Source organism: Sebastes fasciatus, chromosome 4 (assembly GCF_043250625.1).
Source record: "Sebastes fasciatus isolate fSebFas1 chromosome 4, fSebFas1.pri, whole genome shotgun sequence".
NCBI lineage: Eukaryota > Metazoa > Chordata > Actinopteri > Perciformes > Sebastidae > Sebastes > Sebastes fasciatus.
Window position 1 is genome coordinate 39,529,025 of NC_133798.1, and position 27,683 is coordinate 39,556,707.

Below are 27,683 nucleotides of genomic sequence, written 5' to 3' on the forward strand. Positions count from 1 at the left end.
AGAAAGAGTGTTGCTCTCTTGTATCTGTATCTCTGTTACTGATGTTATTATGCGTTTGTTCCCCGCTATCAGGCAGCCTACGGAGGGCCGCTCCAGAGACGGAGGTCTGCGTCTGGGCGAGATGGAACGTGACTGTCTGATCGGCTACGGAGCGAGCATGTTGCTGCTGGAGCGCCTCATGATCTCCAGCGACGCCTTCGAGGTGGACGTGTGCGGGCAGTGCGGCCTGCTGGGATACTCCGGGTGGTGAGTTGAACACTTCTGTCGACAACTGCAGATCGGCTGACCGGTTTCTCCTGGAACTAATATACAGGCTTTAGTAAGTTATTGCAGGTCAGAGGTCAGCAACCTGCGTCTCTTCAGCTCCTCTCCAGCGGCTCCCTGTGGAGTTTTAAACCTGGAAATGAATAACTGTTCTTTGTTTACATTTTCATTTTTATTTATCATTGTTGTAGGTCTATGGTACGACGGTACGACGGAGTATTAGGGCCACATTGAGGAAAAAAAATACATCTGAGATTTAGAGAATAAAGTCATAATATTATGAAAATTAAGTCATAAGTTTAAGAGAAAAAAGTAGTAATATTATAATAATAAATTCAACTTATATAGCGCTTTTCAAGAACTCAAAGACGCTTAAGTAAATAAAGTAAATAAAGTAGTGATTTTACGTGTTATTTTCTTTTTTTCTCGTAAAGTTATGAGTTTATTCTGTTTTTCAGAGGTTGTAGCGGAAGGGTTTTAAAGCTAGAGGAAGGATACTGGAATGATATGAAACTAAAACTCCTGATGAATCCATCGGTCCCAACCCAGCCATGCCGTGCCATGCTAGCTTTTCAGGAAGAAGGCAAATAAAACCCTTCAAAGTTACACTAGATTTTAGTGAGGAAAAACTGTCATGTCCATTTTCAAAGGGGTCCCTTGACCTCTGACCTCCAGATATATGAATGAATATGGGTACCCACGAGTCTCCCCTTTTCAGATATACGGTATGTCTCGGATGCAGTGACACAAATGGAGCGTTTTGTAATGTTGGAGACAACCCTGCACCCGTAAAAGCTCCAAAGCGTGTGGTGAGGAAATATGTGCATGAATGGTTTAGATTCATAACGGCAGGCAGTGGTGGGTGAGGGTCAGCTGAATATTTATGTGGGTCATTACACCTGGCGGTGGCATGACACATATATGTAGCCCAGTTTGTCATTTATTTGGGAAGGTGGTCCTCTGAATCTTTTAAACAATCAGACGTCGGCCTCAAGTTACAGAAGGTTGAGAAGCCCCGGACTACCTGACCTGTACTCGTCCTCAGATCTGTCATTAGTCCTCTGGTTTGTCTGCAGACTGATTCTCAGTTTCTATCTTCCAGGTGTCACTACTGCAAGTCTTCCTGCCACGTTTCCTCCCTGCGTATCCCGTACGCCTGCAAGCTGCTGTTCCAGGAGCTGCAGTCCATGAACATCATCCCCCGACTCAAACTGTCGCGCTACAACGAGTGACCGGGACAGACACGCGGTCTGCGAGTGAAAGGGTGAAAGGTTAGAGGTATAAAGTCTGAAACTGATGGTTTGTGTTCGCTGAATGAGCAGGAAGAAGAAACGGGCTTTATAACTATTTTTGTTGGAGTTTACAAACCAGTTCCTCCTTTATGTTGATACTTTCTCACCGTTATGTTTTTGTATTTGTACATAATAAAACAAACAAAAAAAAGATTATTTCACAATCAGCTGCTGTGTGGTGCTATTTGACTAACTTAGCATTTCCTGTTCAATAACTAATATTTAAAAAGGTATTTTGTAAAAACAAACTTTTGATCTAAGCGTGAATAACACAAGGAAAAAACGTCAGTAGTCCATGAGCACCCTCTTTCTTTTGATTTTGCGTGTTTTAGTGCTACATCCTCAAACAAGTATTTTAGATGGTTAAAGAGACCTGAACCTTCCCTGAGCTGTACAGTAGGTAATCCATCTGAAAGTTGTTTTCCCGTCGGGGCGTCCAGGTGACGTCGCTGCGTCGAGTCCAGCCACAGACCTTTGTTACGGGTCGCACCCCTCTCGCTCTCTGCTTCTTCATTTCCTGCTTCTCTACTGTATTCTATCTAATAAATGCAAAATGCCAATAAAGTAAAAGGTAAATCACCGTTGGGTGGTAATGCAGCTGAAAGTTCACACTCAAAGGAAAAGTCTTTAGGGTCATGTGCTGATAAAAGATTTAAATAAAGTTATTTTGTTTTGGACATGATGAAAACGATAGTATGAATCTGACGGCTCTTCATGTTGAAACCGTTCAGCTGCCCAATGTTGGCGTATTGTTCTACATGGTGGGTGAAGGTGAAGGAGATCAGTGCACCAACAAACCCTAATCTAACCACAACACCAACAACGCCTAACCCTAATCTAACCAACAAACCCTAACCTTAACCTTACCCTAACCCAACCCTATCCCTAACCCTAATCTAACCAACATCCCAACAACCCCTAACCCTAACCCAAACCTGCCCGATACGATACGACACAATAAGATACGATGCGATATGATTATACTTTTATTGTCAGACAGGTCTGATATTTGTCTTGCATCACAGCGGCTCCATTTGCAACATCACAGAAAGGACAAACAGGGATTCAAACATTTAACATCACAATCACAGAAGACAACATTCACGGCCCTTTAACGTACGTTTGATCTGGGATTAAGCTCCATATTTAGTTTTAGGATTGACTGACTTCAGTCTAACCGTATTAAATCGTGGAACCCTGTATCTCCGTGGTTGGGGTCAGAGACGATGGTGTTAGCTAGCTTTAATATGTTATTATAACAACGGAGTGTTGTTGCCAATTAATTGTCTAATGGATTAATCAGCTAATCATTGCAGCTCTATGTTTTTTACAGTTTAAGATAACATCATCATGATAATACTGAATTATCAGCCAGCTCATATTAAACTTGATATTCAGGTCAAATGTTTCCACCTATCCGCTGCCTGATGACGTCATCAGAACTAATTGGTTGCTCATAAAACCATCATTTATTGTTTTTATTTATAACCTGAGATGATTTCAGTTTCTCAGTAGATAGAGGAGGACGATGAGGAGATATAGAAACATGTAGAGCGACACCTTCATCCATGTCTATAGTTGTTTGAGTCGTACGGTTTCCTCTTTTAAACCAAAGACTTAAAGCATCAGGAGGCAGATCGGAGCAAATATGATTAAAAACAGTTATTTTATAAAACGGTTGCTATATGGTGACAGTAGTGCATGAGACAGGTAACCTGAAAAAAATCATGTTCCTCCGGTGCTCCTAACGGCATCTGCAAGATTTCACAGAAGGGAGGAAAACAAGCAGTCAGAGCTGATCTGAGGTCTGCTGTCCAGCTGCCGTCTCTGAGAGCCGGCTGTCAATCACTCTGAACTCTGATCAAACGGTCAAACTAGGCAGCGCTGATCAGATATGAATCAATATTCTGTTACGTTAATGCCTATTTCTCTCCTCACATGTTCTCAGGATCATCTGGTAGTGCACGGTTTAGCTGGAACATGAAAACGTTTGTGACGCCACCGCCATGTTGAGATCAGTTGACGAAACACCAAGCTCCGCCCACCAGCCGGAGCTCAGCCAATAGGAACGCTCTCTCTCTCTGTAATGAGCTGTGATTGGTCAAAGTCTCCCGTCACGGGCTAGATGTTCTAAAGCCTGAAAACAGAGCCATGAGGAGGAGCAGAAGTCTAGTTTCCTCTCAGAACACTTCAATTACAATATGATGAAAGGTTATTATGGGATTTTTACCCAATGATGCCAAAAATATCCTGCCTACTGCAGCTTTAATACCACCAACATGTCGTATTTAGTGTAACCATACCCTCCCCCCGCCACCCCCACAACTCAATTGGGGCCTTTTCAGTGAACAAAAGCCGAACACATCCGTCAGTGTGAGAATAGGAAGGAAGGCTGGAAGAGGCTCTTTTGGTGGCTGCACCTGTTTTATTTGATGAGGCTCTAATAAGCAGATAACAGGAGGAGATACAGACTCCACCTTCTCCTTATTCCACTGGAATTAATTAGATCCTCCTTTGAGGTCACGGCCTAGCAGAAGCCACCATTTAGGCCTCTGAACGGTGTGTCATCAACGGGTTGTTATAGTATATTTAAAGAAGTGCAGATGAGATGAAAATGTTGTGATGATGCTGGTAAAGTCCTTTTGACCTGTCCCTCCCTCCAGCAGCTTCCTTCTTCCTCCATGAGTGTGAATGGATGCACAGACCTGGTCTAACAGAGTATGAAACTGTGCACAGCGTCCCGTGTGATGCTGCCGTCCACCCCGTCCCACACGTGCTTCCTACAGGTGGCTGCACGGTGTGCGTCGGCGAGTAGCGGCGCCGGTGCCCCGACGCCTGCGCACACTGGTGGTAGAGAAAGTCCTCCTTTTTGCTCTCCGTGGTGTGGTGAGTAATTCAGCCATAATCCGCCTTTCTCCTCTCCCCTCTTCTTTCCCCTCTCCTCTCCCCCCCTCTCCTGTGGTTCCATTCATATTCTAATCACAGCTTTCGCTTCTCCAGCTCTCAGGCACTCCATCAGAGCCCTCCCAGCCTCGGGCTTTGCACTTTTACTTCCCCCCCTTTGTGACCGTTCCCTCTTCTCAGAGGCACACCAAAAATAAGGTTGCCACAGCGAAAAGAGTGAGCACAAAAAAAAAACAGGTGAGAAATCCACCAAAAAAAAAAATCCACACAAATTTCGGCATGTTTGAACGTGAGCGTCTGAGCCGCGCTGAATCTGTGAAAAAGTTTATCACAAAGATGCTGTAATGGTGGAATGAGGCGAGGAATAGAGCAACAAGTGTCTGTGGATGTGGAACGGGAGTTAAAATGAGAAGGAGAGGCAGGGATGTATGTTTATATGGAGCTCTGGGGTGTATAAAAACGTATTAAATGCCATAATGGAAGACGGGGAGGCCACAGTGTTAGGACTGCGTAGATCTAAGCCTCTTTTTTTTTTTCGTTGGGAGGGAGCTTTTCTTATTCAAAACAGCCCCACAAAAGACTTCCAGTGAGCCTTGCCACATCCCCATCTGACTTGGGGCCATTCATCAGCCTTCCAAGCCTATCAATGACATGTCCCCATCAGGGCTCCTATAAAATCAGCCCCTTTCCCATGAAACATCAGCAAACATTTTGACGGGTCTGGCTTTCCCCCCGCTGGATTTCTGGAGTCTCTACCCCCCCCCTCTTTCCTCCCTTATTCCCACCTCCCCCCCTTCTTCTTCTTCTCCTCCTCCGCCAACACCACCCCTCTCTGGGCGAACCTCAGATCCTCAACATCTCCCGTGACGGGCAGTGGTCACAGGAAACACAGAGCGAGACGAGGGAGAGAGCCGCCGAGGACGGGGGAAACGTGCACTACTAAGCCATTTTCTTGGAGGAGCCAGTGTCGTTGATGGGAAGAGGATGCATTGCGGGCTGCTGGAGGAGCCTGATATGGATTCCACAGGTCAGTCCTGTTCATCTCTGCTTCGCTTCGCTTTGCTTTGTCTGGATGTGTTGAGAGAAAAAACAGCTTCTGTTCAGAAATGTTGGGAGAGCTTCTGCTGCTGCTCTTCTGGAAGTCTCAAACTTTCTCTGCAGTCATTCAGAAGATTCATTTTCTTTACCTTTTTATATTTCATTTCTTCATTTCTGAAGTTATTTCTGAATGTTTTTGGTCACATGCATTTATGAGAATGGTGCTGTTATGTTGTTAGTGAGTCCGCTGATTAAAGAAAAGAAGTGGCTCGTAAATCTTTCAGTATTTGCAGCTTCTTCTTGCTTAAATTTAAAACAAAATCTCCGTTCATCTTTAGGAGTGGAGGAATAAAAAGTGCACATCATGGTGGACTTAAAGCATCGTGCACCTGCTCTTTTCAGCTTGTTTTTCTTATTCTTTATTTTTTTGTTTTTTTAGTTCCAAACTAAAACGTTTATTCAACTTCAACTGAACTTTACCGACAATTTAACAGTACAAAATCTTTATTAGATTGAAATAAAACAAATTATGCAACAGTTTCTTATCTCAATTTGTTAAAATGAATAAAGGTGAATAACAGAATTATATCTTCTCTGGTTAAAGGATTTTTTAAAAATGGTTTTAAACTAAATAAAATCAGATTTGTGTGGTGTTGCCGGTGCGGTGCAGAGTCGTAGTTTAGCTCCTGAATGTGTGTTAATAAATGAGTGAACATCCGTTTCACTTGTTGATCGGATTTAATCCAATTATTTAGATCCCCCAACTTATCTGTTCCTGTGTGGCAAATGAAGCTTGAGATCTGAGCCTCTGTTGGAGAATCAGCTTCACTTCACCGGCTTCACTTTCTCATTTCCAGCGTTGATGTTGTTGTTTTATTAAAGTTAAAAGCTGAGACGTGTCAGAAGGCCGTCGTCAGAGACGCCGTCGTCAGAGACGCCGCTCGGGTTTTGTTCAGAGTTAAAATAAATATGCATGAGCAGTTTTTTATTATTGTGTAACAGGCTTTATAATTGGTTATATAGAGGGCTATTAATCAGTTAGTACTGTTATAAAACAATAATTAAAACCATTAAGCTTCCAATGATAAAGACTTCTTTCAGAAGGCCGCGAGCAGCGATGATGTCTGACCTTTTCTGTCAGCACGTGCCAAACACGGAGGAGTAGATTCCTCATCGAGTGTAAACTTCTAAAACTTTTTGGATATCTGTGACCTCCTCTGAATCCCCCCCCACCCCCACCCCAACGAGCTGCACCAACAGGTCGTCGTGCCAACAACCTGTCCTAGCAACTGCTGCTATGGTGATTGTTGTCAGGGGGGAAAAAAAGATTATTTAAAGAAATATTATGTGGAGAGTTTTTATTGTTGAAAATAACTTAGTACTTTTTACTTCAGTACTTTATGAACTGTGTAAACTTCTGAGGTAGTTTTGACAGCTCATTTACATTTAAGGTTACTTATAGTTTAAATTTACCAGATTTAATGGAAAATATTATACTTTCTTTAAAGTTATTATTAAAAAACAATAATTAAACTCAGAAAATGTCGCACTCAAATAATCAAGAAGAAAATGAATTATGTTCAATGTCCTTCTTAATTACATTTATCAAATACGGAATACTTTTCTTTAAAGATATTTAAATGTATTTCCGCTGGACGTGTCGGGATGTTTCTACATGAAAGCTTTCGGTGTTTTAGCTGCTGCTCGCTCACAGAACGCTCAGCACCAGTGGAGCTATTTTCTAAGTAGAAATTAAAACAGGACAATGGCCTGTATTCCAGCAGACTGCCTCGGTAATGTGCACGGAGCTCTTTTTAAGCGAGTGTGTGTGTGCGCTCGTATAGTCTCCTGGGAGAACAATGCTGGATTCCTGCCGTTCCTGGTGAAAACATCTCAAATAGAGCCGCGGCTGCAGCGCTGCCCGTTACAATCGATTGTTGTCAGCTTGCCCCGACACATTAGTGACGTTTAAAGTGTCTCCTGCATGTATACGCAGCGATCTGCTCTGTTTATGGAAATACAGCTTCGGCTCTATTCTGCTGCAGAAGGTCAACTCACAAAGTCTGTTTTAAATGAACTGTTTCAGTTTGAATGAAATGGATAGATAGATAGATAGATAGATAGATAGATAGATAGATAGATAGATAGTAATTTTATCGATCTCGAGGGAAATTCAAGTTTCCAGCATCACAGTTCCATCGTGCAAACATGTTAGTAAAAACGTCAAGATAAGATAAGATAAGATATTCCTTTATTAATCCCACAGTGGGGAAATCTGCAGTGTGCAGCAGCAAAGGGGATATATAGTGCAAAAAAACAAGAAGCATCGGTAAAAAAAAAAAGCAAAACAAAAGTGTAACAAAATATAAACAATTTAAATGGGAGGAAATATAAAAATAGGAACAATATAAACAGTATTTATTGATTATTAACAAAATTGCACAAGCGTGAAATGAAATTCCACCTGAAAATATTGCACAGTATGAATTACACCTGAGTAGTGTTGATATTGCACAGTTGGTGTACAGTGAAGTGCAGTATATACAGTACAATGCAGTAAATACTGAGTATAACAAAAATATATACCAGATATTAAAATACCAGGAGATGAAAAAACTGTTAAAGCTGAATATAGTGCAGGGTAACAACTGAGATACGGGACTATTAAAAATGTGAATATAGTGCAGAAAGTGATATAGTGCTGGATAATAAAATATAAGAGGAATAGATATTAAGAAATGTCAAATATGGAATATAATGCAGGATAAGAACTGAGGTAGAGAGTTTAATAAATAGATTAAAGTGCAGAATAAAGCTGTAGATTATTGGTAGAATACAGTAAAACCAGTCTATAAAGGTGCAGAGTAGAGCTGTTGGTGTTGTGCAGAATTAAAAAGTAGCTCGCTAATCTAATTTATAATCTAATAAATGAATCTAATCTACTCATTAACTATTCATATTAATAATTCATATCATTGTTGGACACAGAACCTGAGGGGAAACACAACTTTGGCCTTAAAGTGCTTCTTGGCAGCCTTCCTAGGAGTTAATTTTTATCATAGATATACGCATAATAGAAAGGCACGCACTTTATCTTTGAGCACTATTTGACCAACCTGTCAAAAAAAACAGTCAGAAATAAATCACCTCTTTAAAGGAGCAGAGCTGTTTGTAGTGTGCAGAATGAAAAAGTTGCTCCGTCTATTAAAGTGCAAATACTAAAAGGCCCACAGTTACATCTTTAAAAATATCCTTTTGACCAGATTCATTAAAACATAAAATGTGTTTTTCTGTGTTGTACTACGAGGTGTGATATTACAGTTTCTGTGATCTGTGATCTGTGATCTGTGATCTGTGATCTGTGGGTCCATGGTGTGTTTTGTAGAGAGTTGGATTGAAAGATGCCTCAACGAGAGTGAGAGCAAGCGCTACTCCAGCCACACGTCTCTGGGGAACATGTCCAACGACGAACGTAAGCAAACACCAACACTGACTTCACCGAGGAGCGCCGGAAACTGTCGTTAAAAACCTCATTCATTCATTTTATAGTTAACGTGTCGAGGACAATGAATGTGATTTAATCATGACAGTTATTATTATTTAGTCATATTAACTTTCGGTGGTTGTCTCATTTTACCTGAATCACTTAGTTTTGTCCTAGAAAGCAGAATGTGTTGTTTGTGTAATATCACTGTTCATTATGTGCAATATTTATGTCCAACATGTGCAATTTTACTTATTTTTTCTTTAGCTTACTTTACCTTTTTTATTCTACTTATCTTATTTACTCATTTTACTAAATGCATCTTACTTAATTGTTGTTCTATTAGGGCGCTGGTGCTAGAAATAGTACTTTTGATTTTATACACTTGAACTTGTTGTAATTTTGAGCAATCTCTGGCACAAGAATTTCCTTCAGGATTAATAAAGTTCTATCTTATCTTATCTTATCTTATCTTACAGATGAAGAGAAAGAAAACAACAGAGCCTCTAAACCACATTCGACACCGGCTACTCTGGAATGGTAAGTTATTAATTGTATGTAAAAAATAAGTCTGAGAAAATATAAAAAGAAAAAAAGAACATTTGATGGCTATAATCAAATGCAAATATTGTGATTAATATAAAAAACAAAACAATGTAACCAGTCTTCTAAAATAAAAAAAGCCATAAATATTAATTTACCGTAAGTTATTAATAATTAACTTGTTAATTTTTTTTCCTTTAGTCGTATGTAAAAATAAGTTGGAGAAAATGTAAAAAAAAAAGAGAATTTTATGGCAATAATCAAATGCAAATATTGTGATTAAGATAAAAAAAATTATGTAGCCAGTCCTCTAAAAAAAAGACATAAATATTAATTTACCGTAAGGTATGGTAAGTTATTAATAATTAACTTGTTTATTTTTTTTTTCCTTTAGTCGTATGTAAATTAAGTCATGTAAAAAAAAATTTTATGGCAATAATCAAATGCAAATATTGTGATTAATATAAAAAATTATTATTATTAATTTACCGTAAGCTTCCACTCATCGATGCTGATTATCAAGTCCAGGTGTGATATGGAAGTTGCATTAATTAGTTTAGTTTTAGACGCTGGTTTCTTGGTTCTATCATGTTGATAAAGGAATGATTTACATGATGTTCCATTGAGCCACAAACACAGATATATTATACTACTATTATTATTATAAAGGAGGCGTCCTGCTTTTAAAATGTTTGTTTGTTTTTCCCTTCGTTTGTTCATGTTGAAGAGATGTTGAATTTTAAGTAACAACAGGAACGAGAATTTAGAAAAATAAAAAAATGTTTCCTCAGTGTTGCATCTGATCAGATGAGACTTTATGTTTTATTTGTCCTCACAGGGAAGTTTGATTTGGACTCTGCACTGATGATCAATAACATCTACAGTAACACATACAGACTTAAAGAGCAGCTTTCATATCCTCCGCATGTATAAAACACAAACCCCCCACATGCCTGTAGTTTACAGTTTGCATGCCTGTTGCACGGCGCGTAACAGCATTCAACCAGACGTTAAATGAATATTTATAGTGATTTAAGCTGCCCTGCGGGGGAGCTGAGACCCGGTGTGAGGAACATGAGTCGGGTCAATGTACCTTTTTAAAGAGAAGCATTATACACATTAATGATACTGTAATTTGAGTAATAATTTCACGGTGCATATGGAGACTTTTTTTTCTTTTTAGTGAAATTTACCACAAATTTGACTTAAATTTTGACTTAAAGTTAACACAATATACCTTTTTTTCAGTTTTCAGTTATTATAATGATGCGTCTTTGATTGTTTTCATTGTTAAAAACAGGATGAATACATCTTGTGAAAGGACGGTTTGTCACTAAAATGAGGTTTATATATTTAAACCAGAACAATACAGAATAACATTTAGTTAATGTTTATTTGTTTCACACATATAAAAAACGACAATAAAATACAATTCACATGAAAGACATGTAAAATACGTGTGAGGGTAGAAACCTATAATGGCTTATATATAAGAAACCCCAAAGGACATACGACAGGTAAAAAATAACTAATCATGACAACAAATCAGCGGTACATTCTAGATATTAGTGTTCAAAACACGTCACATATACAAATATACAGAGTTAGTGTCGGAGCAAAGTTCAAACAAAACAAAAAATACAAAGAAGCCGTAGTAAATATCATATTTACAGTTTATAAGAGCCATCATTTTTCCTATGTTTTTGTCAGCAGAGCGTTCATAAGTCTCTTTCTGTACGTAGACGATCACACAGAGAAATTCAATAGATGGACATTTTTATTCCATAAGATAACTCCACGAATCTGATATTAAACTGACCACCGGATGTTTTATAATAAAACGGAAGATGAAGATTATCAGCTGAAAGTTGTTAACAAAATAATATCTAAAACTATGAGGTAAATCTGCATCCATATATCTCACCTTAAAGACAAACGTCCGGGTTTGAAGATGTCAAATATCGTCAATAACCGTAATTTAAAAAAAGAAAGTGGTGCACTTGGTGTCGTAGGATTATAAAAAGTTGCTGATCTAATAAACTGTTTCTGTTGCAGCGATATTTAGTTCAGATAAGTCGGAAAAGAACAAACAATATTACAGTAAGTTAAATATGGATAAATTAAACTATAATAATAATTAACAGATGTGTGTTGTGTACAAATTTAGTGAATTAACTAGTCTTGAAAATGCAGTTATTTCTAAATAAAGTTGAATGGCTGCTTTTCCGCTAAAAACATTAACATAACTATAATTCTTTTATGACTGTAATTCAGAAAACAACAGGACCAGGCTCTTACAGTAGCCATATATATATATATATATATATATATGCTCTATATAAATATAAATATAAATATATATATATTCCTATGTATATAATATATATATATATTTATGCTCTATATAAATATTTATTTATATATATATATATATATATAAATATATATATATATATACATATATATATATATATATATATAAATATATATATAAATATTTATTTATATATATATATATATATATATATATATATATATATATATATATATATATATTTATATATATATTACACAAGAATAGAGTTCAGCACAAGAGGCATTTAGTTACTACTGAGAAATAAATCAATATTATAATCTGATAACAAAACAGAGAATTCAGACGTGTTTTATGAAAATAAATGTAAGTAATGGAATAGAATAGAAAGCTTTAATGTCATCGTATTAATTACAATGAGATTCACAGTCGCCCCTCCCGGTCAGCGCTTTAAAACAGATACACGACTAAACGAGGCTAAACAGGTAAAACACACACAGTTATACAGCAAATAAAACAGGAATAAAACAGGTAAAGTAGATGTAATAAATAAATATAAACAGAGGTATTACACTTGAGGAATAAAATAGGTAAAATAGATGTAATGTAAACGGAGGTAATTGCACTTGTGAAACAGGTAGAGTAGATAAATAAATAAAATGTAAGGCAAGGCAGCTTCAGTCAGCAACCGGGAGATTCAAAGTGCTTCACACAAACATTCAAGAACATTAAGACATAATTAAAACAGTCATAAAAACGTTAAAGATTAGAAAATATAGACAAGCTCAAATAGAAGCTAAAATAGAGTATAACACACACGAGTAAAAGTTCTAGTGCAGTATCAGATCCTTAATCCCATATTTCTTTAATTTACTTTCTTTACCACTTTCTCTTAAAGTTTTTCTTTAAGATGATTTAAAGGTCCCATATTATAAAAAGTGAGATTTCCATGTCTTTTATATTCAAAGGCAGGTTTAAGTGCTTTATATAAATACTGTTAAACTCAAAACGCTCAATATACGGAGAAATACACACACAGCCCGTATTCAGAAATTGTGTGTTTGCAACAAGCCGTTAGGATTTCTGTCCATTTGTGATGTCACAAATATACAATATATAGACCATCACACGGTTTTAAATGTAAACATTATAAATGTGTCCCAGTTTATTTCCTGTTGCAGTGGATGTGAATGACATCAGCTGACAGGAAGTACACATGGACCCAAGCTGTTGCCTAGCAACGCTATTCCGTTGAAATGCACTAAAACGGAGCGTTTCAGACGGAGGGTGAATACAGGTATATTCAGACAGACAGAATGAGGAAAATAAAGTGTTTTTTTAACATTACAGCATGTAAACATGTTCTAGTAGAAACACTAAATACAAGTATGAACCTGAAAATGAGCTGATATGGGACCTTTAAATAAATAACCAACGTGACTCTTTATATGCAGGAACTGAAAACACAGAAGATCACTGTAAAAGTATAATGAAATACTAATGTTGGTAAAATTAGACAAAAAAAAAACATTTTGCGCTTCCTAGAATTGATCAGAATTTACCCAATACGGCTGTTAGTGAGACGAGATTACTTATTATCATCAAGAACAATTATCTTTTGGGCTTTTGGCCTATTACACATTCAGTATGTACGTATCCCCCCCCCGGAGATGAGCTTAGTGCTATCCGTATTACATATAAAGTGCTGCAGTACACCTGCTGATTGATTTAAACTTTAAGAGCATATAATTTAATATAATCAAATTGTCTTATTTAAGACTAAGTTTGCTGACATGAATGTCGTCTGGCTTCTGAAACATTTACACAGTAAATTACTGCTCATTTTTCACACTTTATTTATTTTATTTTGACTCTTTGATTCATAATAACGATGCACAAACTATTTATTTTGTGCGTTGATAATTCCCGTTATCCTTATCTCCCCCCGCAGGCTAGAAGAGAACTACGAGATAGCCGAAGGTGTGTGTATCCCCCGAAGTGCCCTCTACATGCACTACCTGGACTTCAGTGAGAAGCACGACACGCAGCCGGTGAACGCCGCCAGCTTTGGAAAGGTACGATTCAAACATCGGTGGAGATGAAGGTTAAACAGTCTGACTCTTCATCGTTCCCACCCCGAGTCCAGCTGAACTCAAAATCATTTTAATTGTCTTGAATTGACATTAAAAGTCATCAACTAACATCTAAGAAGAAGAAGCACCTATACCGATACCGGGTCGGATATCGAGACGATGCCGACTCAAATAGCTGGATCGGATATTGGTGACAACTGGGCCGATCTATTAGATTCAATTCTATGTTTATATACTAAATACATTATATACTGGAAGTTTAATTCCTGTTTAAGTTGCTGCAATTTTAATTCCTGTTAATTTTGAAGATTTTCTTTACCAAGTCGCTGGTGCACAATTTACTGTTTTAATAATAAATAACAATTCAGTGAATTTATATCTATGTATTTATTTATTACATCTTGTTTTACAAAATTAGAAAAGTAATGTTTAAGTCAGGCCTGACGTTGTCTTAATGATCCTAGTCACTTCCACACAGTTCAGTTGTTGTTTTATGTGGGAGTTAAAGGACAAAGATAACTCCCAGATTCCTTACGGTGGTGCTGGAGGCCAAGGCAACGCCATCTAGAGTAACTATATCATTAGATCGTTTGTTTCAGAGGTGCTCAGGGCCAAGAACAATAACTTCAGTTTTTGAGTTTAACATCAGGAAGTTGCAGGTCATCCAGGTTTTTATGTCCTTAAGGCATGCTTGAAGTTTAGTTAACTGGTTTGTTTCGTCTGGCTTGATCGATAGATATAATTGGGTATCATCTGCATAACAATGAAAGTTTATGGAGTGTTTTCTAATAACATTGCCTAAGGGAAGCATATATAAGGTGAATAGAATCGGTCCAAGTACAGAACCCTGTGGAACTCCGTGGCTAACTTTGGCGTGCATGGAGGACTCATCGTTGACATGTACAAACTGAGATTGATCTGATAAATAGGACTTAAACCAACTTAGTGCAGTTCCTTTAATGCCAATTAAATGTCTCTATAATAGGATGTGATGGTCAACGGTGTCGAAAGCAGCACTAAGATCTAACAAGACAAGTACAGAGACAAGTCCTTTGTCCGATCGTTTAGAAGGTCATTTGTCATTTTCACTAGTGCTGTCTCTGTGCTATGGTGCTGTCTCTAAATCCTGACTGATAATCCTCCAATAAATGATTGTTCTGTAGAAAGTCACAGTGAGGCATACAGGTATGGACCTCGGTATCGGCCGGTACCCAAAGCCCAGGTATCGGTATCGGGACAGAAAGAGAGTGATCGGTGCATCACTAGTTTTACATTTATACGTTCACTGTAAGTTTAAAGGAATCAGAGCGAAATGACTCGACAGCAGAAAACACAAAACAACATTTGGATGTAGTATAAAAGCAGTAATCTCGTGCACTAAACCGGCATCAGTCGGCCCGTTTCATGCCTGGGTTGGTTCTGTTGGTTGGTTCTGTGCTGTTGAAGTCGACTGCAGCTCAGTGTGAAGCGAGCAAAAGCTCTGCGGCCGTTCACTGAACACGTAATCTAGAGCCAAAGGAGATGTGCTTTCGTCTGTTCCCACAACCCCGAGAAGTTCCCCCCCACCCCCATCCCTGTATACCCTGTACCCTGGACTCCGGCCCCAACCCCCAACCCGGCCCACCCCCGCCCCCCCCGCCCCCTCCGCAGCTCCTGTCGGAAGATATTGAAAAAGAGAAGGGGCCTGGATTAATGTGTAATTAAAGGAAATTTGGAAGGGTGAGATGTTGCGGAATGTTAGATCAGTGGCTGGAGCAGTGTGGGGTGTCCTTTAGGAAGGCTTCATTGATTCAGGACAAAACAACGAGAGAGGGACCCGGACTGCCTCCCTGTCTGCTCATTTATCAAGCGGGGGCCTGACAGAAACTTCACAGCTTGGCCTCTTTTTTCATCCCACACAATGGAGAGCTACACTGTTTGCTAAAGTCTCTGCACCGGGAGCCGGACCGAGGAGCCAATCTCCTCTGGACAAAAAGAGAGGAAAGGAAGAAGAAGGAGGGAGTGGAGGAGAGAAGGAGAGAGGACGGGTGGGAGGAGAGATGAGGGGAGACTGTTGATATAGAGGGGAAAAGAAGAAGTAATACCCCTGGATGTCATAAATGGATGGCTCTCAAAGCAGACCTCCCCGTGGACACAGCGAGGACACGTTCGTCTCCGGACTAACTTTATTAAACACTAAAAATACACACAAGTAGACTTCTTATAAAGATCTGGTTTGGTTCCGTGTGTTTCCATCTTCTTTACTTTTTCTCTTTACTTTTATGAATTACTGTGAAATGCTGAGATGAATTTGATAAAACTGCAAGAAAACAACCTTTCTCTCCTTCACTGAACAGATCATAAGGCAACAGTTTCCAGCGTTAACTACCAGACGACTGGGGACGAGAGGGCAGTCGAAGTAAGTTGGTTTTATTCTGTTATAAACTACATATTACACACTTATTCTAAATCCCCCCCCCAAAACAAATACCCCAAACAGAAGACAAATTCAATCAAAATGAGAACAAAATGAGACAAACTATAAAGACGACACAGAAAACAAAACTACAAGTTCATATAACTTCATCGTCTTGTCGTCCTGTGTTTCGGAGACTCAAAAGAATTCATTTCTTTAGTCTATTCTAAAGGAAATCTAAACTTTCTTAACCTGATGCAAAGCATTCATCACATCTGATAGTAATAAAGATCTGAAATTGTACATTCATAAAGGTTTCGAAAAAAAATATTTTGTTGTTCCGAATGATAGAAACAAAACACAAAATCCGAGAGAAACATGTAATATGATTATACTAACTTTTTAAACAAATTTCTAACAAATTTATTAGTTAGAAAGAAAGACTAGGATTTTATAAAAAATATATGTATATATATAATATATATATATATATATATATATATATATTATATATATATATAATATGTATTATTTTATTTTATTATAAAATAAAATAAATACAATTTTATTATAAAATGTATAAAATATATAATTATTATTATATTATATTTATTATTTTATTTGATTATAAAATAAAATTAATATATTTTATTATAAAATGTATTATATATATTATTTTTATAATTTTATTTTATTATAAAATTAATAAAATATTTTATTATAAAATGTATTATATATTTATATATATATATAATTATTATATTATATTTATTATTTTATTTTATTTTATTTATAAAATCCTTTTTTTCTTCCACAGTTTTCTTTAGTTTTAAGTCTTTGTAGGTCAACTATGTTATTGACCCTCATTGTACTCCTCAGGTACCACTACTACGGCATCGCGGTGAAGGAGACCTCTCAGTATTATGACGTGATGTACTCTAAGAAGGGAGCGGCGTGGGTGAACGAGACGGGGAAGAAAGAGGTCACGAAGCAGACAGTGGCGTATTCACCGCGCTCCAAACTGGGGACGCTCCTGCCAGAGTTTCCAAATGTCAAAGACCTAAATTTGCCCGCCAGCCTGCCAGAAGAGAGGGTAAACAGGAGTTTTAAAAGTCCATCCTTACAGCCTACACCCCCTCCTCCGTCTCCGCGCCCCCTCTGGCTCCGGCCTTTTATCTGCCTCGGGACCTTCACTGGGTTTGCATTTAGAGAAGGACCTTGAGGATTTATGTGCTGGCTCCTCACTAACTCTTAATCTTTTGGGGGAGATAATAAGATCTAGCGACGGACAAAGGACAGGCACTAGCTGTCGGGCTCTTAAAGAGGGGCCATGATTTTAAATGGTTTGTGTTTTTGCTGATCTCTAAAGCTCGTTTTTATATCACTCCGCTCCAGCCTAGACCTGTAACACGTATTTACTGCTTCACATGCTTTGGACAAGATTTATTCTCTTGTTTTTCAACCGCAAGAGAAAAAAAACTGTTAAGTTTGTGATGTAATGAGATTAATACTCTGTTGTTGCCTCGCAGGTGTCAACCTTCATCATGATGTACAGAACGCACTGTCAGAGGATACTGGACACTGTTATTAGAGCCAACTTTGATGAGGCAAGTTTCTACATTTTCCAATCCTGTTTTACCAAAACAAATGTTTGATTGTATTGTTACTAATTTACTTTTTAAAGGTCCCATATTGTAAAAAGTGAGATTTTCATGTCGTTTATATTATAAAGCAGGTTTAAGTGTTTTATATAAATACTGTTAAACTATCAAAACGCTCAATAAACGGAGAAACACACACAGCCCGTTATTCAGAAATTGTGCGTTTGAAACAAGCCGTCAGGATTTCTGTCCATTTGTGATGTCACAAATATACAATATTTAGACCATTACACGGTTTTAAACATCATATCCATTTTGTATTTGATTAATGTGATGCTGAGTTTCATTTCTAGTTCAGATTCAACCTTGAGTTACTTGTACTTTATTTTAGTCTCTCCATTTAATGCTTCTTTATACTTCTACTCAACTAGATTTCAGAGGTAAATATTGAACGTTTTACTCCTCCACATTTACCCGACAACTGCAGTTACTTTGCAGTTTAAAGGTCCCATTTTGTAAAAAGCGAGATTTTCATGTCTTTTATATGATAAAGCAGGTTTAAGTGCTTTATAAATACTGTTAAACTATCAAAACACTCAATACACACAGCCCGTATTCAGAAATTGTGCGTTTGAAACAAACCGTCAGGATTTCTGTCCATTTGTGATGTCACAAATATACAATATTTAGACCAATAACACGTTTTGAAATGCACTGTAACGGAGCGTTTCAGTCAGAGGGTGAATACAGGTATATTCAGACAGACAGTATGAGGAAAATAAAGTGTTTTTTTTAACATTACAGCATGAAAACATATTCTAGTAGAAACACAAAATACAAGTATGAACCTGTAAATGAGCTGATATGGGACCTTTAAAGATGTTAAACAAAGAAGTTTTATTTCCTGTAGTGTTGAATATGTAATATATATTTATATGTGTGGTACTTTCAGGTCCAAAGCTTCTTGCTGCACTTCTGGCAGGGCATGCCGCCCCACATGCTGCCCGTCCTCGGCTCCAACACCGTGGTGAACATCGTCGGTGTTTGCGACTCCATCCTCTACAAGGCCATCTCTGGGGTGCTGATGCCCACCGTCCTGCAAGCGCTGCCTGACAGGTGAGCTCCTGCTGGAACCTGAGAATCAGTGCACATCGGTACTAAAACGTGACTTCAATGTGAATTCAAGCGGCTGCATTAACAGCAATGTCACGGTTATTATCTAGTTCAGTGAATACAGCAGTTCACATCAGGCTAGCTTTCCTTCTTATTAGAAATACCATTATTACTTTAAAAGCTTATGGACTTCTTACTATACTATACTTTTTACTCTGCGCTGTACAAGCAGCATGATGTCAGTGTGTTATTGTGTAAAACAAATTGTTGTTGCAGTTCTATAGCATGTCTTTCCTGATCATCTGCACACACATCAGTAAGATTCACTTGAATTAAAAATGTAAGTTTAAGGGTTTGCTGTGGTCCGAATGTTTAAGCACAATTCTCACAACTTTTAATGTGAAGCTGAAATGATTTAATTTCACAGTTGACAAAATCAACTAATCATCAAATCATTTTTCTGGTAGAAGCTTCCCAAACGGAGCATTTGCTGCTTTTCTCCATCATATATGAAAGTGTAATACAGTAATGTGATGTAATGAATGTCTTTGTTGACGTAGCGTTTCACCAGATCTCAGACTGAGCTTGTTCTGTTGAATATTTTTATGTTTTTAGTCGGACAAAAGAATTTAAATACTTCTCCCTCGAGTTTGGTGAATTTGGCATTTTACATTTTTTACTATTTAGTGACATTTTATAGACCAAAAGGATTGAATGATTGTTTAAGACAGAGGTCAGCAACCTGCGTCATTTCAGCTCCTCTCCAGTGGCTCCGTGTGGACTTATAAAAAAAAATTAATGGAAATGAATAACTGTTCTTTGTTTACATTTTCATTTTTATTTATCATTGTTGTAGGTCTATGGTACGACGGTACGACGGAGTATTAGGGCCACATTGAGGAAAAAAATACATCTGAGATTTATTTCTTGTTAAGTTATGACTTTATTCTTGTAAAGTTATGACTTAATTCTCGTAATATTGCAAAAAAAATTCTCGTAATATTACGACTTTTTTCTCGTAAAGTTACGACTTTATTCTCGTAATATTCTGACTTTATTCTGTAAATCTCAGATGTTTTTTCCCTCAATGTGGCCCTAATACTCGTAGTACATTTGCCTAAAATGTCTCTTCTGATAGTAAAGGTTGCTGAGCCCTGGATAAGGAGAATATGAATAGTAATTATTAACGGTGTCTAAGGTATTAACTGTGTCTCCGTTTTCTCTCATCCACAGTTTGACTCAGGTTATCCGAAAATTTGCCAAACAGCTCGATGAGTGGCTCAAAATAGCACTTCACGACCTCCCTGAGAACCTGAGGAATATCAAATTTGAATGTAAATATATAAAATCGTATGAATTTTATTTTAAAAACAGAAAGTTTAACACTCACAGGACTAACCATATTTATTCTCCTTTTTTTGTGCTTCCAGTATCGAGGAGATTCTCTCAGATTCTAAAGCGGCAGACATCATTAAACCATCTCTGTCAGGTGCCTATCATGCTCTGAATGTTTTTTAATAAAATCCATATGAACAAACACTGATAAGGGATATGGGTATGCCTCGTGTAAGTAATATTGTCGATTTATCTGTCCCCCCCCCAGGCGTCGCGGACTGTGATAAACAGCGCCGACATCACTTTCCAAATGCTGGAGGACTGGAGGAATGTGGACTTGAACAGCATCACCAAGCAGACACTTTACACCATGGAGGACTCACAAGAGGAGCACAGGCAGCTGATTATCCACCGTAAGGCTGCTGCTCTTAAACACAACACAATTACACTTTACTGCCACACAAACGACACGCTGAGGGACAATCATTCCCACGACCAGCGGAGTCAAAGCAGTAATGATGGAGACCAAAAGGTTAAACAAGTTCACCCTCCTCTGAAACACCCTGCGGAGCATCTCCAATTCACTCCGGCCTCGCTCCTCTGAGTCCGTCCTGACGGGGTCAGAGGTCACAGATATGTGGAAGTTGTTGCATCTAAATGTTTGTTTAGTTTTCCGGTGAGATCTTGTGTAACCTGACGCTCTCCCTTCCCGTCACAGTGTATCAGGAGTTTGACCGTCTGTTGGAGGAGCAGTCTCCCATCGAGGCGTACATCGAGTGGCTGGACTCGATGGTGGACCGCTGTGTCGTCAAGGTCAGACACAAAACACTTTTATTTTCACTCATTTCGAGAAAATACGTGTTTAAACCTGATCTGACTAGTCCAGGGCTCGGCAACCTTTACTATCAAAAGAGACATTTTAGGCAAAAGAAATCTGTCTGGAGCCGCAAAACATGTGATCATTGTGATGAAGGTAACAGTTTATAGTCTAAGTATATAGTATATAAGTCTAATGCAGTGAGGGCCAAAGAGACAATGTACTACGGAGTATTAGGACCACACTGAGGGAAAAAACATCTGAGATTTACAGAATAAAGTCAGAATATTACGAGAATAAAGTCGTAATATTACGAGAATAAAGTCATAACTTAACGAGAAAAAAGTCGTAATATCACGAGAATAAAGTCGTAATATCACGAGAATAAAATCATAACTTAACGAGAAAAAAGTTGTAATATTACGAGAATAAAGTCGTAACTTTACGAGAATAAAGTCGTAACATCACGAGAATAAAGTCGTAATATTACGAGAATAAAGTCATAACTTAGCGAGAAAAAAGTCGTAATATTACGAGAATAAAGTCATAACTTAACGAGAAAAAAGTCGTAATATCACGAGAATAAAGTCGTAATATTACGAGAATAAAGTCATAACTTTACGAGAATAAAGTCATAACTTAACGAGAATAAAGTCATAACTTTACGAGAATAAAGTCATAACTTAACGAGAAAAAAGTCGTAATATTACGAGAATAAAGTCATAACTTAGCGAGAAAAAAGTCGTAATATTACGAGAATAAAGTCATAACTTAACGAGAAAAAAGTCGTAATATCACGAGAATAAAGTCGTAATAACACGAGAATAAAGTCATAACTTAACGAGAAAAAAGTTGTAATATTACGAGAATAAAGTCGTAATATCACGAGAATAAAGTCGTAACTTTACGAGAAAAAAGTCGTAATATCACGAGAATAAAGTCGTAACTTTACGAGAAAAAAGTTGTAATATTACGAGAATAAAGTCGTAACTTTACAAGAAAAAAGTCGTAATATCACGAGAATAAAGTCGTAACTTTACGAGAAAAAAGTTGTAATATCACGAGAATAAAGTCGTAACTTTACAAGAAAAAAGTCGTAATATCACGAGAATAAAGTCGTAACTTTACGAGAAAAAAGTCGTAATATCACGAGAATAAAGTCATAACTTTACGAGAATAAAGTCGTAATATTACGAGAATAAAGTCATAATATTACGAGAATAAAGTCATAACTCTACGAGAATAAAGTCAGAATATTACAAGAATAAAGTCATAATATTACGAGAATAAAGTCGTAATATAACGAGAATAAAGTCAACTCTACGAGAATAAAGTCGTAATATAACGAGAATAAAGTCATAATATTACGAGAATAAAGTCATAACTTTACGAGAATAAAGTCGTAATATTACGAGAATAAAGTCGTAATATAACGAGAATAAAGTCATAACTCTACGAGAATAAAGTCGTAATATAACGAGAATAAAGTCATAATATTACGAGAATAAAGTCATAACTTTACGAGAATAAAGTCGTAATATAACGAGAATAAAGTCATAATATTACGAGAATAAAGTCATAACTCTACGAGAATAAATTCGTAATATAACGAGAATAAAGTCATAATATTACGAGAATAAAGTCATAACTCTACGAGAATAAAGTCGTAATATAACGAGAATAAAGTCATAATATTACGAGAATAAAGTCATAACTCTACGAGAATAAAGTCATAACTCTACGAGAATAAAGTCGTAATATAACGAGAATAAAGTCATAATATTACAAGAATAAAGTCATAACTTTACGAGATATAAAGTCTCAGATTTATTTTTTTCCCTCAATGTGGCCCTAATACTCCGTCGTACCGTCGTACCATAGACCTACAACAATGATAAGTGAAAATGTAAACAAAGAACAGTTATTCATTTCCACTAAATGTTTTATAAATCCACAGGGAGCCTCTGGAGAGGGGTTTAAGGTTACAGACCTCTGAACTAGAACATAAAGTATCCGTCTTTTTGTTCACGTTGCACCGATAAACGTTCTCTGTTTTCGCTGTGTGATGCTGAGAAGTGATTTTAACTAAATGTTTGGAGTGTTTGCGCAGCACCAGTCTGATGATTTAGCTCCTTAAAAAGACACCTGCTGCTGGAAGCCACTCGTCTCTGCGTGTCTTTCTTACACGGAGGCACTTACGTTGCAATCCTCCCAGTTAATGATGTCTTCAAGCTTCCCATTTGCGTCCATTATGTGCCAGATATGGGCTTGTAAATTTCGGTCGCCCTGGCAACGTCTTGGACCGCGCAGACAATAGTTCAATAGGAAGGCGTGTCCCCGAGGGGCAAATTAAATAGTTGACTTGTTGACATGTTTTTCGTTCCTGAGGGGTTAAGCCCCGACGCAGACCCGGGGGTTAATGCTACCCCCGGCATCCCGACCCTTCCCCCCTCTTTTCTCATGGAAATGTTCTCTCTAGGTGGCAGGGAAGAGGCCCGGCTGCCTGAAGAAGGTGGCCCAACAGTTCCTGCTGATGTGGTCGTGCTTTGGTACCAGAGTCATCCGGGATATGACCCTCCACAGCGCGCCCAGCTTTGGTGAGCTGCCGATGCTTCGTCATCACTCCTTAATGCAGACAGACAGACGGAAATATACACAACTATGACTAGTACTTCATGAGTATACAGGAAAGTTAGTTACTGTAGTTTATTGTGCACATTCAAGGATCCATACTAAACAGACGTATAAGACACCGAAGAGAACGTTGAAGTGGACAAAAACATTACAAAGAAAAACTAATTGCATTTCTAAGTGCATTTCTATGAAAGTCGGATACTGCACGCAACAGTTAGAAGGTGTTTTCTGCGTGGCGCTAAAGACTCTTATAAATCATGTCAAGTTTGGGGCAGATTGGACGATGTAAAGTCGATTTACAAGAACTTCCTGTGTCATGTCGAAACATCGAAATTCGCTGCGCCGCCACAACAACGCCGTTTTGCGAAAACACAAAAGCTTCACAATTTAGCATCGTGAAGGTGTTGAGATTCTGCTGCCCGACTTTGAGATGGATCTCTTGAATCCTCTAGGAGGATGGCGTCACAGCGGGATGCATCTAACAAATCTCATGAATATAGGATCAACTTTGTCCAAACTGTGGCCTTCTGCGCATTAGAGGGCGCTATGGAGCCCGATGGCGACGCCAGATCCCAATCACTACAGAACTTTGAATTTTTCGCCAGTTCTGATGCGTATTCCACGTTTCCTGAGTTTTCGTGCATCCTAAGCGCCTCAAAAATGTGATCTTGCAGCGGAAAAATAATAACTGGTGCACTTGGTGCCGGGGACACCGTCAGGCTGAGAAACCAGTAAAATGGCAGCTTTAACAGCTCGTTGTGCTCCAGCGAGTGTTCGCCGTGTCGAGTTGTAAAAATGAAAGAAAAGAAAATGTCTTCTCTCTCCTCTCCGTGTCCTCTGGTCCCGTCTGTGAATATCAAAGACACAGCTGGTTGCAGTGTTTTGATAAAGCAGGTCTCTGAGCACAAACAGCTAATTAACAAAAGCCCTCCCCCCCACCCCGCCTGTCTTTTCCATTTTATGACCGGTCAGTATTACCCCCCCCCCCCTCGCTCCCTTCAATGGCCACAAGTGTTTATTATGCGCACGGCGGCGGCAGCGACCCGCACAATGACACAATTGTGACGCTCCCTCACACATGCCGCGGTCTCCTCATCTTCCGTGCGACCTCCGAGGTCAGCTCACATATTTCTGGCGCTGACTCGGTACACGGAAACGAGCGCGCTCGCTTCTTTTTAATAACAGCAGCCCTCCTGTCAGTCTGCAGGATGTGATGTCATCACTCAGATGCTTTCAGTCTCAACGCTCTTCCTTTATGTCCCATCTCTACCACAAATCACAATGTAGGTGGACGAGAGAAAATGAACGCATATGTTACCAAAATAGGCCATTACAACTATACCTGCTTGAATGCACCACAGTTTAATCATACCAAGCCTTTTGCATCACAAACATACATGCATGCCATTACGATACACACACAGTGTGCGTCTGTCAGCTGCGCTGTGTGTGTGTCACACAGTGCAGCTGACAGACGCAACACAACAGCATCATCAAACCAGCATCATGAAACCAGCAGGAGAGTTTTGGATAGTGGATCGTATAAAAACAATACTTGAACATCCCGGTAGGCTCAGCGGCCACATTAACCACACAGGAAATACACAATAATACACGGCTACTACACAGTCCCAAAACTTAAATCGGCTGACTTCTGATGATTCCAGTAGGAGACGACGGGGCTTGGTGTTGAACACGGCAATGATTTCTTTATATTCCAACGATTCTGTCAGTTCTCTTTCAAATGAGAATGAATGAGCCTAAGATATGGCTGCATGTTCCTGTACATTAGCATGGAGGGGAAGCCGAGGCCAACGTTGGAGAATCAAGCGCTGCTGGTGGGTTAGAGTTAGGAAACGGCTGAATTAGCAGAGCTGTCCAACTCGTTACTACTCAAGATCCATGGCTCCTGAACAGCTGAATTCTCTTCCTCCTGCTCACGACGTCTTTTTGAGACGAACTTTAGTAAATTGCTTTTTGTCATTTTGTCTTAACCTAGCAGAAAGTCGCGAAATTCACTAAGGCACTGCCACCTGCCACTCACAAAACTGACCTATCATATGGTAAACAATCAAAATCCAAAAAGGAAGCCTTCTGATTGGATGGGCCTGACTGACAAGTGGATACACATTAGGTGGAACAGGCCCACCTAGGCCCACCGAGGCCCATCTAGGCCCACCTAGCCCACCTACAGCTACACGGCAGATCTCTACATATAAACAGCCTTTTGGGAGTGTCAGCATGTTTTTATACACAATAACTTCCACATCACCTCTGAGTCTTCTCTCTCTCTCTCTGTACGCAGGCTCCTTCCACCTGATCCACCTGATGTTTGATGACTACGTGCTCTACCTGCTGGAGTCACTGCACTGCCAGGAGAGAGCCAACGACCTGATGAGGGCCATGAAGGCAGAGGGCAGCACAGGTGAGACCGCCGCTACCTGGAGGTCTAAATCAATATCTGACGACAGTACAGCTGCAAACCTGTCCTGTATTCACTCTCTGTCTGAAACGCTCCGTTTTAGTGCATTTCAACAGAATTGCGTTGCTAGGCAACAGCTTGGGTCCATGTTTACTTCCTGTCAGCTGATGTCATTAACAGGAAATAAACTGGGACACATTTAGAATGTTTACGTTTAAAACCGTGTAATGGTCTAAATATTGTATATTTGTGACATCACAAATGGACAGAAATCCTAACGGCTTGTTTTAAACGCACAATTTCTGAATACGGGCTGTGCGTATTACTCCGTATATTGAGCGTTTTTATAGTTTAACAGTATTTATATAACACTTAAACCTGCTTTATCATATAAAAGACATGAAAATCTCACGTTTTAGAAATATGGGACCTTTAAGTACAATCTGTATATATGTATATGCCTGTTTATATACACCAATATATCCTCATTTGTATATATTGTCTTATCAGCACTTTACTAGTTTGCGCTCTGGTTAGATGCAAACCTGCATTTCGTTGTAGTTGTACTTCGTGCACTGACAGTAAAGTTGAATCTAATCTAATAACTGTTATTATTGTATTAAATGTCTGATAGTCTGATTTTCTGTCTTCTCTTGACTTCGTCAGCAGAGAGAGAGGAGGAATTCCCCGTGACAGAAACCACCCCCACCTCCCCGTCTCCGGGTTCCTTCTCTCCGGCTCGGTCGGTCCACTCCGCGGGCGTTTCCTCGGCCAGCTCCCCGACGGTGGCGGCCGTGTCCCCGGAGTACACCGGAGTCGCAGCCACCACCACCACAGGTGAGCCCGGCCTCTCAGCCAGCCGCACACACACAGACATCCTCTCACCGCACATAGTTCCTTTGAGCCAACACATTTTCTTTGTGTCCGTATATGTGTGTCTACCAGGCGCTGTTCAGTCATATACCTGGTCCCTTACATACACAGTGACAACAGCCGGCGGCTCCGCTCCAGAGGCCGGACAGCAGCTGTCCTGTATGAGGAGCAGCGCTCCGGTCCCGCCGCCGTCCTCCGCCCACCGGCTGCCCGTCTACAGAGAGGAGCATGGGTAATTAGCATTTCACTGTTACAATTGAGTTCATCATTTTGCTGGAGAACTTCTCTAATGGGTTCTGGCTTGCTCTCTTCATTCATAGGTATACCGGGAGCTACAACTACGGCAGCTACGCCAACCAGCACCCCCACTCCATCCAGAGCCAGTATCCCAGTCTGGCCCACGAGCCGCCGCTCCCAGCCCCCCTCCACTACTCCGCCTACCACCGCTCGTCTGCACAGGTCAGTCCCCAAGTCACCCAGGAACTGGAGGTCAATAGCATTTAACATGAATGGAAATCAATGAAGGAATTTACTTAGGGAATTTTAAAACCTTTTGAGTCC

At 39.0% G+C, this 27,683-nt stretch overlaps 2 protein-coding genes across 5 annotated transcripts in view; both read left to right on the top strand.

The window, feature by feature from the left end:
* polr3b (polymerase (RNA) III (DNA directed) polypeptide B) overlaps positions 1 to 1,723 on the top strand; it is a 31,238-nt gene extending 29,515 nt beyond the window's left edge. For both annotated transcript variants that reach the window (XM_074634178.1, XM_074634179.1), the window contains exons 27-28: positions 73 to 246; positions 1,367 to 1,723. In XM_074634178.1, the coding sequence (XP_074490279.1) occupies positions 73 to 246; positions 1,367 to 1,496 (304 nt within the window). In that variant the 3' untranslated portion in view covers positions 1,497 to 1,723. The remainder of the gene's footprint in view (positions 1 to 72; positions 247 to 1,366) is intronic.
* Positions 1,724 to 2,385: 662 nt separating this feature from the next.
* The window catches only part of rfx4 (regulatory factor X, 4), a 30,255-nt gene continuing 4,957 nt past the window's right edge, over positions 2,386 to 27,683 (top strand). The window contains exons 1-17 of one of the 3 annotated variants that reach the window (XM_074634206.1): positions 2,386 to 5,487; positions 8,884 to 8,970; positions 9,462 to 9,522; positions 13,791 to 13,914; positions 16,269 to 16,330; positions 17,207 to 17,420; positions 17,857 to 17,934; positions 18,881 to 19,044; positions 20,275 to 20,375; positions 20,472 to 20,530; positions 20,645 to 20,789; positions 21,095 to 21,189; positions 23,673 to 23,790; positions 26,133 to 26,252; positions 26,919 to 27,086; positions 27,195 to 27,354; positions 27,443 to 27,581. In XM_074634206.1, coding sequence (XP_074490307.1) covers positions 5,445 to 5,487; positions 8,884 to 8,970; positions 9,462 to 9,522; positions 13,791 to 13,914; positions 16,269 to 16,330; positions 17,207 to 17,420; positions 17,857 to 17,934; positions 18,881 to 19,044; positions 20,275 to 20,375; positions 20,472 to 20,530; positions 20,645 to 20,789; positions 21,095 to 21,189; positions 23,673 to 23,790; positions 26,133 to 26,252; positions 26,919 to 27,086; positions 27,195 to 27,354; positions 27,443 to 27,581 — 1,938 coding nt within the window. In that variant the 5' untranslated portion in view covers positions 2,386 to 5,444. Of the gene's footprint in view, positions 5,488 to 8,883; positions 8,971 to 9,461; positions 9,523 to 13,790; positions 13,915 to 16,268; positions 16,331 to 17,206; positions 17,421 to 17,856; positions 17,935 to 18,880; positions 19,045 to 20,274; positions 20,376 to 20,471; positions 20,531 to 20,644; positions 20,790 to 21,094; positions 21,190 to 23,672; positions 23,791 to 26,132; positions 26,253 to 26,915; positions 27,087 to 27,194; positions 27,355 to 27,442; positions 27,582 to 27,683 lie in introns of all 3 variants that reach the window. The other 2 variants (XM_074634205.1, XM_074634208.1) reach the window with 2 other exon arrangements.